The following is a 14,362-nucleotide window of genomic DNA, read 5'->3' as shown; positions in this document are numbered from 1 at the left end:
TAATCTGTAGTTTGATGTCTTTTGGAGATTTTTCCATCTTTCCTTGGCTTCTTTTTGCACATTAAAATGAATTTTTGCCTGGGGTGCCCAAACTTTCGATCCCCACTGTATATTAAGCCTGAAGAAATTATAAAGCAGTGATAAGTGGAAAGTGATAACGCACCAGCCAATCGGCTCCTAACTGTCAATGTAAATATTGCAGCTGATTGGCTGGTGCATTATCACCTTGTACTTATCACTGCTTTATCACTTCTCCAGGCTTAATACATCTGCCCCACTGTCTTTAAAGCTCAACACAGAAATTGTAAATGTTGCAAAGTATTATTTAATGCTTGTATGTGAACTATAGTTCTCTTCTAATTTGATTGAAGAATAAGTACTGCATTGTATGTTAAGTGGAATACAATTACAAAGGAAATCTGTATTGTAGTATTGCAGGATCCTAAGATAAATAAGCAGTTCTATCGGTTTCCACAGCCATCCTTCTCTCATGCAGAGCCATTTCTTGTTAATTATTCAGCTTTTATCTATGTCTTTATTATATATTATCAAAAAGGCTTATACTAATTGGGTGTTCTTTTTCTGAGTAATTCCAGTGTTTTTACAACTGCACCGCATGTCTGTATATTTCAAGTAGATTATTATGGCTGCAAGTGTTCAAAGTTGCTTGTCTTTAGTATAATCTAAAATAGTTTATGAACAACTAAACTGATTAGGAAAACAAATGTAAATGCAAAATAGGAAACTAGCTTGATGTTTCAGTCCCCAGGGAGTATGATGGATTTATGTTTTTATTCATCCCTGTAACAATAAGCCTATAAGGCTCTAATTTATCTACTCTACCTCATATGCGTCTATGAATATCTAATTACGAGATGTTGTCTGTACACAATGTTTGGTTTTGGTAATCACTGTTTCCAGTGATTTGCACTAGATGTACAGTGTGATTTGGGGCCAGGGCACTAAAGGTCAGCAGTAATCCTGGCAGCAGCCAACATTTGTTTCAAGCAAAGGTGCGCTAACTCTTTTTACTACCTCAGACTGCAACTCAAATTACATCTCTATTATCCCTTATACAATAAAATTACATTTTGTATGTGAGGAAAATATTGTGAACTTAGGCATTATTAGATCTACCAACAGTTAAAATACTACTACAATAAACTTTTGCATCAAGATTTTGTTTTAAGCTAATGCCCTATGACAGCTGCCTCAGGTTGTCTCATTATATGCAAACTCCTAGTTGTAAGCACAATCCATCTTGTAGCTGTGATGTCTAAAGCCGGAAACAATGATTGCTATATTTTGAATATTTAAAACTTTCAAGCTGTTCCCTTTTGGGAGGAGGTGTATGGTCTCATTAAAGATGTTTTGAATGTCACTGTCTACCAAATCCCACCCTGGCCGTACTTCATTGGCTTCCCTTTGCAGTCCCTAAATCTGATCGCTCTGTCCTTGGGCATATCCTGATATCAGCCAGGGCCACCATTGCACAGAGTTGGAAATCTCCTCTCCTCCCCTCTGTTATTAAGGTTGTTTCAACAGCACAATTTAATTTTAAAATGCAAACTTTAGAGGCCCCGTACTCTACTAATCTCTCCTCCCCCCGTCATGAAGTGTCACCCCTGGCACTTACAGTATTTGTTACGAAGGGCAAAGGTGCTTCCACACCACGTCACAAGATGTCCTGATCCCTTTTATTTTGAAAGAATCTCCTAAGATTGGGTTAGATTTGTCATGACTTGTTATTGTTTTTGTTTTTTGTTTGGCATCTTACTTTGTATGTATGCCTCTGTTTATGCTTTGACACCTATTTTATTCATATGTACAGTATGTCTGATACTTGGAGATGTTCTGTGACTGCTTCCCCTATTTCCCTCATCCCCTTTCAAAAAACTTTCAAGCTGTTCCACCTTTTAGCAACTGTATACAGTACAAATTAAATATATATATACTGCATGCGCTGTATCTGCATACAAAATGCATTCCTGAAAAACACTGTAAAGTACCATTTCATATGCAGATACAGACGCAGTTGCACACAAAACATAGGCATGTTGCATATCAATTTAATCGGTATGCGGTTTATATACTGCCTGTTGGGATCACAGCTTTCAGGATCCTGATGCCGGCAGTAGCGGATCTTGCCACGGGCAAGCAGACTTTTTGCCCGGGGAGCCACTGTTCTGAGGCCGCCGCCGCCGTGGCAAGATCTGCTACTGGTGCCGTGCGATGCGCGATGATGTCAGATGCACCGCACGGCATTGTGGAAGCGGCTATAGACACTAGAGGTCATAATTGACCTCTAGTGTCTGTGCGGTGCTATGGGAGAGGCATCATGATGTCTCTCCCATAGATCCGAGGAGCGGCAGCCGGAGACGGAGGACAGCAGCGGTCGGGATGCAGGAGCGGGGCTGGTGAGTATTTTTTATTTATTTAATTTATTTTGGTAAGCGGCGCTACTAGCGGCATTAATGCAGGGGGCACAGTACTGGGGGCACAACTACTGGGGGTAAAACTAGTGGGGGCACAACTAAAGGGAGCACAGTACTTGGGGCAAAACTACTGGAGGCACAACTACTGGGGTACAGCTACAGGGGGCACAGTACTTGGGGCAAAATTAATGGGGGCACAACTACTGAGGGCACAGTACTGGGGGCGCAACTACTGGGGGCACAACTACTGTGGGCACAGCTACAGGGGGCAAAACTACAGAGGGCACAGCTAACGGGGGAATAGCGCCGACCACGCCCCTTCCCCATCAAGCCATACCCCTATTTTTTGCCGCGCATCCACGGCGCGCTCTAACCCTGTTTTGCCTGTCGTGGGGGGGGGGGGCGCCAAAGGAAACTTTCGCCCTGGGCGCCACAAGGTCTAGAACCGGCCCTGAATGCCGGTATCCCGATGGGCGGCTAAATGCTTGCGAGCAGAATCCCAACCGCTGCCCCATATTCCCACTCAGGAGGTGGGTCCACGAAACCAACCGTGTGTGGATATAACTTGTGCTCGGGTTTCATGCGTAGCGAGTGCAACAAGCCCACGAGGGGACTTGCTGCACTCACTGCCGGCATCCCGACAGCTGGTATATCATATGTATTTATTTTAATCAGCAGAGTCTTCTTGTGCATCTTATTTTCCTAGCTATGTGAATAAGTCGCATTTTCAGGGGAAAATGCATAAAAAGATGCCAAACATTAATAAACGCTCTCACGGCTAGGCGTGACTAGAGGGGGCATTTACCATGACTGAAGCAAGGATGTAGGAGGACACATCTGTATATGAAAATACACAAAGGTGTAGTAGAGTCTATCAAAAACACCACTTACCATCTGAATACCTGTATTACTTGTGCAAAAATATTCTACAGGCTTATGACACCTTAATGGAGCACATATCTTGCGCCACATTATTTTATGTGTTTTGCACTGAGAGCATTGCTAACTAAGGATACATCTGTATATAGTTTAATAAAAATGTAATTCAATATGCAGACTGTTAGATCCATCTACATACCTGCCTATATTTTGAGTTCCCAAACAAGAATACCCTAGCAATTAACTTAAGATCATGGGTGGCCAAACACGGCATGGAAACCTGCGGAAATACAGCTCCCATCCAGGATTCCTCTGGACAGTCCAGCCTAGAAATCAGCAGTTCTGCCATATTGAGCAAGGGTCCAGCAATATCACCGTGAGTGCGTTACAGTTCACCTGCTGCTGCTCTGCCTGTAGCCCACCTCAGGGCCGGAAGGATTTCTCAGCGGAGGCATCTTACACATTAAAAGAAAAAAAAAACACAACAAATTTTAAGAATTAAACTCACCTTACCTCAGATGTATTTAAGTTTTAGAAGCGTAAATCTTAACTTAAATAGCTGGTCATTCAGGCATGGATGTGCTAATCACGATGTTTGCACTTTTTATGAAAGCATTCTCTGTGGTACTGATCACATGATCATCCCCTTTACAGTGTGATTTCTGGTTATGATTAAATACCTTAGGCAGTACATAATTGAGTAGTTGAAAGTAAATTCTACTCAATACAAAAGGACCATTCTCAATGGGGACTTGCTTACATATTACTGTGTTTAGGGGGTAATTCCAAGTTGATCGCAGCAGGAATTTAGTTAGCAATTGGGCAAAACCATGTGCACTGCAGGGGAGGCAGATATAACATGTGCAGAGAGAGTTATATTTGGGTGGGTTATTTTATTTCTGTGCAGGGTAAATACTAGCTGCTTTATTTTTACACTGCAAATTAGATTGCAGATTGAACACACCCCACCCAAATCTAACTCTCTCTGCACATGTTAAATCTGCCTCCCCTGCAGTGCACATGGGAGGTCATTCCGAGTCGTTCGCTCGGAAAATTTCTTCGCATTGCAGCGTTTTTCCGCTTAGTGCGCATGCGCAATGTCCGCACTGCGACTGCGCCAAGTAAATTTGCTATGAAGTTTGGATTTTTACTCACGGCTTTTTCTTCGCTCAGGCGATCGTAGTGTGATTGACAGGAAATGGGTGTTACTGGGCGGAAACAGGCCGTTTTATGGGCGTGTGGGAAAAAACGCTACCGTTTCCGGAAAAAACGCGGGAGTGGCTGGAGAAACGGAGGAGTGTCTGGGCGAACGCTGGGTGTGTTTGTGACGTCAAACCAGGAACGATAAGCACTGAACTGATCGCAGATGCCGAGTAAGTCTGAAGCTACTCTGAAACTGCTACGAGATGTGTAATCGCAATATTGCGAATCTTTCGTTCGCAATTTTAAGAAGCTAAGATTCACTCCCAGTAGGCGGCGGCTTAGCGTGTGCAATACTGCTAAAATCGCCTTGCGAGCGAACAACTCGGAATGACCCCCATGGTTTTGCCCAATTGCTAACTAAATTCCTGCTGCGATCAACTTGGAATTACCCCCTTAGAAAATATATTTTTTAATCAGAACCATGTGATTTTCACAAAGGGTGGATATATATTTATCAGGGCCTCCATATTGCTGGGGTAGGTAAGATACTGCTAAGGGTATGGGATTCTTAATCTGAGTAGGAAAAACTTTTTGCATGTTGTGCATAACAAAAAAAATAAAAAAAAGAGGAAAACAAATAGGGAAAGCAATTTTCTCTTCTAGCCACTGAAATGATTTCTTTAACCTGTTTGTTTGTGTATACATTTAATCTCAGGTGTTAATCTGACTTCATACGGTTTGTGATTATGCTACAGTATAGTATGTCTATCAAAGCCCCCAGTAAAACAGTAAAATTACCTTTTCCCAAACTTCCTGCAGCGCTATGTGGTACTTTTGCTATTTCCAAGTGATGTACCTGCCTGCACCTTGAGTGATTTTTATTAATAGAGCTCCGAGCTTGACAATTGCCATGGGGTTCAGTTGTGCCCAACTTACTCCTCCGTAAGGATCATGTATAATGACGGTTTAACATGTGATCTAAAATAAATAAATAGGATTTTCACAAATATCTGCTGTTGCACGTAAACTGGGAATGTTTACAGTAATAATGTATAGAATAATGTATCTAATGTATAGAATTTTGGTCCGCACTATTGTATTGTTTAGGCTTAATCTACCATCCATTTAGAGGGTGCGCTCTGACTACGGTCTCTATGAAATTGTTGGTTATAACCATTAATAGAGGGGTGACATGTAATAATATGAATTTGCTTAAATATGGATTCCAAGGTAAGTAAAAGAGCAATTAGAGTTACTGTTTTTCGAAGGGGAAAGGTACTGATACCCGAGCATTGGAACACACTGAAGGAGTACAGTAGTATAATGATTCAATTCATTTGGTAAGTGTGGTACCATTACAGATGTGTCCTCATACATGCAGCCTCAGTATGCCACTCAGCAGGAGATACATGGCGTGAGTTACAGTAGCTGACAATTCCCACACATCTCTGCTAGCATTGGGCGTTTTTTTTTGCCAAAAATGTGTCTAATGCTGGGTACACACTGGAAGATATATCTGCAGATCAATTGATATATCTATGGACGGACTGGGCATACACTCTGCTCAATCCGTCGGGACTGACAAAACAAACTGGGCGAGCATTTACATGCGCCCGCCCAGTTCAGCTGTCTGCAGCAAGTCTACTGGTGGTCGCCAACGGCTGTGTTGCAGGGCTGACGTGACATGTCTGTGAACGACTGCGTTTACAGACATCGCTTGTACACACTGGCCAATGGACCCACGATATTGGCCAGTGTGTGCACACCTTAAGTCGCAATGCAATGTGATTAGGACGCACCAGGAGACTGTACTGATTCATTTTATATGTGGCCACTTGTATATCTGTGTGCGACTGAGTCTGTATACTGTATTAAGCTCAACAGAACTTGGTATGGATAAAAGCCACGGCTGCTGCATTGTAGCACTTTGTATGCAGATTCAGAGCCTCAGTCGCACACAGATATACAAGTGTTGCATATCAAATTAATCAGCACACTCTCCTGTTGTATCCTAGTCACATCGTGTTGTGTTTAAGATCCATTTTAAACAAAAAAGCAAATATGACACACCACGCTAGCAGAGTCTCATGCCAAGAGGGGCTGTTTAGTGTGACTGCCGCAAAGATGTTTAAGGAGACATCTGTACCAATGGCAGACTATACCACCTCTTGGTAAGACAACTGCATGGTATCACATGTTTTGGCCACATATAAAAATACATCCAATAAACTATAGCCACACCCTGAAGACATGCAGGTAGCCATAGCAAATTATGTTTTCTTTCTAATCCAATTTCCACATTCATCAAAATTATAAGAAGGAATAATATTACCTTAATTAAGTATAGAAGATTCAGCAAGTAAAGTTACTGCAAAAAAGTGTGACATTTTTTAAAGCTAGTTAAATCTGTAAAAGGTTATTATGGAAACTTTTTAAACTTGCTATAATTTTATTTCTTGGTTATATACTTAAAAAGTACATTATTACGTCGATTTGCCTACATGTCTGTTAAGACTGGATTTTAAATTTGTACTTGCAGCCAAGACACAGATTCAGAGGTACAGAGGTAAAAGTCTTTGATGTAAAGCCAAAAGCTGTTTTTTCTATGCTAAATCAATCCTATTTCAAATCACCAGATGTCTCCAGGAAAGAACCTTCTTACTACTTTTCTATCAACATAAAAGAACAGAACCGGGATGAATTTTTTTATTTGATATGGTTTTTTTTAACTTCTGCTAGTACTTTTAACTGTATATACGTATTGCAAATGGAGAAACATTTTTGTTCTGTAACAATCCCAAAGGTGCACATCTATGTTTGTCAAGCTGTTATAATAATACAAAATGATCCTAAAATACTGTAATAACATTTTGTCATGACTGTGTATTTACCTGACTAGATTGTCTTTTCTCATGTACTATAATTTTCCTTTTCATGGACAAAGCAAGAAATGTAAGCATACAAAGGTAAATTGTACGCTTAATCTTTTACACCTGGTAGAACAGTTCAATTTGCAGAAAGTATTTGAATTTAAAATTTCTCTAACGTCCTAGTGGATGCTGGGGACTCCGTAAGGACCATGGGGAATAGACGGGCTCCGCAGGAGACTGGGCACTCTAAAGAAAGATTAGGTACTATCTGGTGTGCACTGGCTCCTCCCTCTATGCCCCTCCTCCAGTTAGAATCTGTGCCCGGCCAGAGCTAGGTGCTCCTAGTGGGCTCTCCTGAGCTTGCTAGAAAAGAAAGTATTTGTTAGGTTTTTTATTATCAGTGAGCTTCTGCTGGCAACAGACTCACTGCTACGAGGGACTGAGGGGAGAGAAGCAAACCTACCTGTCTACAGCTAGGTTGCGCTTCTTAGGCTACTGGACACCATTTGCTCCAGAGGGTTCGAACACAGGCATCTGTCCTCGATCGTCCGTTCCCGGAGCCGCGCCGCCGTCCCCCTCGCAGAGCCAGAAGAACAGAAGCTTGAAAATGGCGGCTGAAGACTCCTGTCTTCATTTAAGGTAGCGCACAACACAGCAGCTGTGCGCCATTGCTCCCAGCACACTTTCACACTCCGGTCACTGTAGGGTGCAGGGCGCTGTGGGGGGGGGCTCCCTGGGCAGCAATTGAAGTACCTTTTTGGCATAACATTCAACAGTCAGGCACTGTATATATGTAAAAACCCCGCCATTTTTTTTCACACAGAAGCGGGACAGAAGCCCCTCAGTGGCGGGGCCTTCTTCCTCAGCACACCAGCGCCATTTTCTCTTCACAGCTCCGCTGGAAGGACGCTCCCCAGGCTCTCCCCTGCAGTATCCAGGTACAAGAAGGGTAAAAAGAGAGGGGGGGGCACATAAATTTAGGCGCAAAAGACATAAAATCGGCAGCTATTGGGTAATCACTTATTATAGTGAATATCCCTGGGTTATATAGCGCTGTGGTGTGTGCTGGCATACTCTCTCTCTGTCTCCCCAAAGGCCTTTGTGGGGTCCTGTCCTCAGTCAGAGCATTCCCTGTGTGTCTGCTGTGTGTCGGTACGGCTGTGTCGACATGTTTGATGAGGAGGGTTACGTGGAGTGCGGATAAATGTGGTGTTGCCGCCGTCGGGGCCGACACCTGATTAGATGGATATGTGGAAGGTCTTAAATGATAATGTAAGCTCCTTGCATAAATGGTTTGATGACGCTGCAGCCTTGGGACAGCTGGGGTCTCAACCCGGGCCTGCCCAGGCGACTCAGAGGCCGTCAGGGTCTCATAAACGCCCACTATCTCAGATGGTTGACACAGATGCCGACACGGAGTCGGACTCCAGTGTCGACGATGATGAGGCACAATTACAGCCTAAGATGACCAAGGCCATACGCTACATGATTATTGTAATGAAAGATGTATTGCACATTTCAGAGGTTAACCCTGTCCCTGACAAGAGGGTGTATATGTTTGGGGAGAAAAAGCAGGCAGTGACTTTTCCCCCATCACATGAATTAAATGAGTTATGTGAAGAAGCGTGGAGTTCCCCTGATAAGAAAGTGGTGATTTCCAAAAAATTACTGCTGGCGTACCCTTTCCCGCCAATGGACAGGTTACGTTGGGAATCCTCCCCTAGGGTAGACAAGGCGCTGACACGCTTATCTAAGAAGGTGGCCCTGCCGTCTCAGGATACGGCCGCCCTAAAGGATCCTGCGGATAGGAAGCAGGAAGCTATCTTGAAGTCAGTGTATACACACTCTGGTACTCTACTGAGACCAGCTATTGCTTCAGCCTGGATGTGTAGCGCTGTAGCAGCATGGACAGATACTCTGTCAGAGGACATAGATGCCCTGGACAGGGATACTGTCTTGCTAACCCTGGGCCATATATAAGACGCCGTCTTATATATGCGGGATGCCCAGAGGGACATTTGCCTGCTGGGCTCTAGAATTAATGCAATGTCCATTTCTGCCAGGAGGGTCTTATGGACTCGGCAATGGACAGGGGATGCCGACTCTAAAAAACACATGGAGGTTTTGCCTTATAAGGGTGAGGAATTGTTTGGGGACGGCCTCTCGGACCTTGTGTCCACAGTGACAGCTGGAAAGTCGACTTTCTTGCCTCAGGTTTCCTCACAGCCTAAGGAAGCACCGTATTATCAAATGCAGTCCTTTCATTCTCAGAGAAGCAAGAAGGTCAGAGGTGCATCCTTTCTTGCCAGAGGCAGGGGTAGAGGAAAGAAGCTGCACCATGCAGCTAGTTCCCAGGAACAAAAGTCCTCCCCGGCTTCCACTAAGTCCACCGCATGACGCTGGGGCTCCACAGGCGGAGCCAGGAGCGGTGGGGGCGCGTCTCCGAAAATTCAGCAACCAGTGGGTTCGCTCACAGGTGGATCCTTGGGCTATACAAATTGTATCTCAGGGATACAAGCTGGAGTTCGAAGTGACTCCCCCTCACCGTTACCTAAAATCAGCCTTGCCAGCTTCCCCCACGGAAAGGGAGGTAGTCCTGGCGGCAATTCACAAGCTGTACCTCCAGCAAGTGATAATAATGGTCCCCCTCCTCCAACAGGAAAGGGGTTACTATTCCACACTGTTTGTGGTACCGAAACCGGACGGTTCGGTAAGACCCATTCTGAATTTAAAATCCTTGAACATTTATATGAAAAAATTCAAGTTCAAAATGGAATCGCTCAGAGCGGTCATTGCAAGCCTGGAAGAGGGGGATTTTATGGTATCTCTGGACATCAAGGATGCTTGCTTGCATGTCCCCATTTATCCACCTCACCAGGAGTACCTCAGGTTTGTGGTACAGGACTGTCATTACCAATTCCAGACGTTGCCGTTTGGTCTGTCCATGGCACCGAGAGTATTTACCAAGGTAATGGCCGAAATGATGATACTCCTTCGGAAGCAAGGAGTTACAGTTATCCCGTACTTGGACGATCTCCTCATAAGGGCGAGGTCCAGGGAGCAGTTGTTGATCAGCGTAGCACACTCTCAGGAAGTGTTGCAACTGCACGGCTGGATTCTGCATATTCCAAAGTCGCAGCTGATTCCTACGACGCGTCTGCCCTTCCTGGGTATGATTCTGGACACAAAACAGAAGAAGGTGTTTCTCCCGGACGAGAAGGCCCAGGAGTTATTGACTCTGGTCAGGAACCTCCTAAAACCAAAACAGGTGTCGGTGCATCACTGCACGCGAGTCCTGGGAAAGATGGTGGCCTCATACGAAGCCATTCCCTTCGGCAGGTTCCATGCGAGGATCTTTCAGTGGGATCTGTTGGACAAGTGGTCCGGATCGCATCTTCAGATGCATCGGCCGATCACCCTGTCCCCGAGGGCCAGGGTGTCTCTTCGGTGGTGGCTGCAGAGTGCTCATCTTCTCGAGGGCCGCAGATTCGGCATACAGGACTGGGTCCTGGTGACCACGGATGCAAGCCTCCGTGGATGGGGGGCAGTCACTCAGGGAAGAAACTTCCAAGGGCTGTGGTCAAGTCAGGAGATTTGTCTGCACATAAATATACTGGAACTAAGGGCCATATACAACGCCCTGAGTCAAGCGGAGCCCCTGCTTCGAGACCAACCAGTGCTGATTCAGTCAGACAACATCACGGCGGTCGCCCATGTAAACCGCCAGGGCGGCACAAGAAGCAGGGTGGTGATGGCTGAAGCCACAAAGATTCTTCTTTGGGCGGAGATTCACGTACAAGCACTGTCAGCAGTGTACATTCCGGGAGTGGACAACAGGGAAGCAGACTTCCTCAGCAGACACGACCTCCACCCGGGAGAGTGGGGACTTCATCAAGAAGTCTTCACACAGATTGCAAATCGATGGGAACTGCCACAGGTGGACATGATGGTGTCCCGCCTCAACAAAAAGCTACAGAGATATTGCGCCAGGTCAAGGGACCCTCAGGCGATAGCTGTGGATGCGCTAGTGACACCCTGGGTGTTCCAGTCGGTATATGTGTTCCCTCCTCTTCCTCTCATACCCAAGGTACTGAGAATAGTAAGAAAAAGAGGAGTGAGAACAATACTCATCGTTCCGGATTGGCCAAGAAGGACTTGAGATGATCACAGAGGACCCATGGCCTCTGCCTCTCAGACAGGACCTGTTGCAACAGGGGCCCTGTCTGTTCCAAGACTTACCGCGGCTGCGTTTGACGGCATGGCGGTTGAACGCCGGATCCTAACGGAAAAGGGCATCCCGGATGAAGTGATTCCTACGCTGATAAAAGCTAGGAAGGATGTAACGGATAAGCATTATCACCGTATATGGCGAAGATATGTTGCTTGGTGTGAGGCCAGGATGGCCCCTACAGAGGAATTCCAGCTGGGTCGATTTCTGCACTTCCTACAGTCAGGTGTGACTATGGGCCTGAAATTAGGGTCCATAAAGGTCCAGATTTCGGCCCTATCCATTTTCTTTCAAAAAGAACTGGCTTCACTGCCTGAGGTTCAGACGTTTGTAAAGGGAGTGCTGCATATTCAGCCCCCTTTTGTGCCACCAGTGGCACCTTGGGATCTTAACGTTGTGTTGGATTTCCCGAAATCCCACTGGTTTGAACCACTTAAGACCGTGGAACTAAAGTATCTCACGTGGAAAGTGGTCATGCTGTTGGCCTTAGCATCGGCGAGGCGTGTATCAGAATTGGCGGCTTTGTCATGTAAAAGCCCTTATTTGATCTTCCATATGGACAGGGCAGAATTGCGGACTCGTCCCCAATTTCTCCCAAAGGTGGTATCATCGTTTCATTTGAACCAACCTATTGTGGTCCCTGCGGCTACTCGGGACTTGGAGGACTCCAAGTTGCTGGACGTAGTCCGGGCTTTGAAAATATATGTTTCCAGAACGGCTGGAGTCAGGAAGACTGACTCGCTGTTTATTCTGTATGCACCCAATAAGCTGGGTGCTCCTGCTTCAAAGCAAACTATTGCTCGCTGGATCTGTAGCACGATTCAGCTGGCTCATTCTGCGGCTGGTTTGCCGCATCCAAAATCAGTGAAAGCCCATTCCACAAGGAAGGTGGGCTCTTCTTGGGCGGCTGCCCGAAGGGTCTCGGCTTTACAGCTTTGCCGAGCGGTTACTTGGTCGGGTTCAAACACTTTTGCAAAGTTCTACAAGTTTGATACCCTGGCTGAGGAGGACCTTGTGTTTGCTCATTCGGTGCTGCAGAGTCATCCGCACTCTCCCGCCCGTTTGGGAGCTTTGGTATAATCCCCATGGTCCTTACGGAGTCCCCAGCATCCACTAGGACGTTAGAGAAAATAAGAATTTACTCACCGGTAATTCTATTTCTCGTAGTCCGTAGTGGATGCTGGGCGCCCGTCCCTAGTGCGGACTTTCTGCAATACGTGTATATAGTTATTGCTTAATAAAGGGTTATTGTTATGAGCCATCCGTTAAGTGATGCTCAGTTGTTGTTCATACTGTTAACTGGGTAAGGTTATCACGAGTTGTACGGTGTGATTGGTGTGGCTGGTATGAGTCTTACCCTGGATTCCAAAATCCTTTCCTTGTAATGTCAGCTCTTCCGGGCACAGTTTCCCTAACTGAGGTCTGGAGGAGGGGCATAGAGGGAGGAGCCAGTGCACACCAGATAGTACCTAATCTTTCTTTAGAGTGCCCAGTCTCCTGCGGAGCCCGTCTATTCCCCATGGTCCTTACGGAGTCCCCAGCATCCACTACGGACTACGAGAAATAGAATTACCGGTGAGTAAATTCTTATTATTTTCTTCGGAAGTTCAAATCAGAATATAGAGAATCTTATTATAAACTTGTAACTGGCTAGTTTGTACATTAACATAAAGGAAATCATATTCTGCCTTTTTTAGCCAGGTGCATCACATTGAATCAGAGCCTGTATTGTCTCCTTGCTATGCTAATGTGATCTTATGGCCCCCATATATCATCCGCGCATTTCTCCTTCCGATCCACAGACCGAATCAGCTGATCACTGACCAGCGATGACTGGCCATCTATTGGGGAATTGGGAAAAATGGACATGTTAAAAATGCCTGATTACCGATCCCAACCGAATACAGTTGGTATGGACGAATCAAGGTTTCTCAACAAGTTTAATATTCCCGTTTCACCAACCCGGCTGTCGGGAGTTCGAAACATATCCTTGATATATGGGGGCTATTACTGTAGATGGGTTAGCCGCAGTGCTGCAAGTATGGCGGTACTGCGTACCAGTAAGAAATTGACAGACTGCAGTACCACTGGCTCGACCACCTTGCTTGCAGCGGCTGCTGTGTGTGAGGGGAAGAAAGTGCAGTGCGCTTTTCCTGCCCCTCAGTACTCAGTCCAGTCTCCAGCCGTGGTGTGTATCTCAAATGAGGTGCTGGTTTGTTAGCCATTCAGAGCTCAGAGACCGGCAATGGCAGCTCCTGATTGGCTTCCGGACCATGAGCTTTGATTGGCTCACAAAGCGGCGCCTGATTTGAGATACATGCCACTGCCAGAGACCGGACTGAGGGACAGGAGTGGTGCGTGCTGCGCTCGCCTCCCCTCAGGTACACAGCAGCAGCCAGAGTAGCGGCAGCGGTGAGCGGCACTGGGAGGGCATGTGGGGACATGTGTGTACCTGACTCCGTGGGGACATGTGTGTACCTGGCTCTGTGGGGGCATATGTGTACCTGCCACTGTGGGGGCATATGTGTATTTGGCACTGTGGGGGCATATGTGTATCTGGCACTGTGGGGACATATGTGTATCTGGCACTGGGAGGTCATATATGTATCTGGCAATGTGGGGGAATATGTGTATCCGGCATTTTGAGCACACGCACACAGTACCACTCAGAATTTTTTTCTACTTGCACCACTGGTTAGCAGGCTTGTGTCAGTGTCTGCTTTTAAGTTGACTGGGGGAAAAAATCACATACAGTATATGGCCAGAAAAATATAAAATACCGGATAATAAATGAATTAGATAATTTT

At 45.7% G+C, this 14,362-nt stretch overlaps 1 protein-coding gene across 5 annotated transcripts in view; it reads left to right on the top strand.

The window, feature by feature from the left end:
• TBC1D32 (TBC1 domain family member 32) overlaps positions 1-14,362 on the top strand; it is an 851,129-nt gene that overhangs the window by 836,078 nt on the left and 689 nt on the right. For 4 of the 5 annotated variants that reach the window (XM_063917235.1, XM_063917238.1, XM_063917233.1 and 1 more), the window contains one exon: positions 6,997-7,023. The exons of the other annotated variant lie outside the window; for it this stretch is intronic. In XM_063917235.1, coding sequence (XP_063773305.1) covers positions 6,997-7,023 — 27 coding nt within the window. The remainder of the gene's footprint in view (positions 1-6,996; positions 7,024-14,362) is intronic. 5 annotated transcript variants of the gene reach the window in all.

Source organism: Pseudophryne corroboree, chromosome 4 (assembly GCF_028390025.1).
Source record: "Pseudophryne corroboree isolate aPseCor3 chromosome 4, aPseCor3.hap2, whole genome shotgun sequence".
Taxonomy (NCBI): Eukaryota; Metazoa; Chordata; class Amphibia; order Anura; family Myobatrachidae; genus Pseudophryne; species Pseudophryne corroboree.
This window is presented reverse-complemented; position numbering and strand designations above follow the sequence as displayed.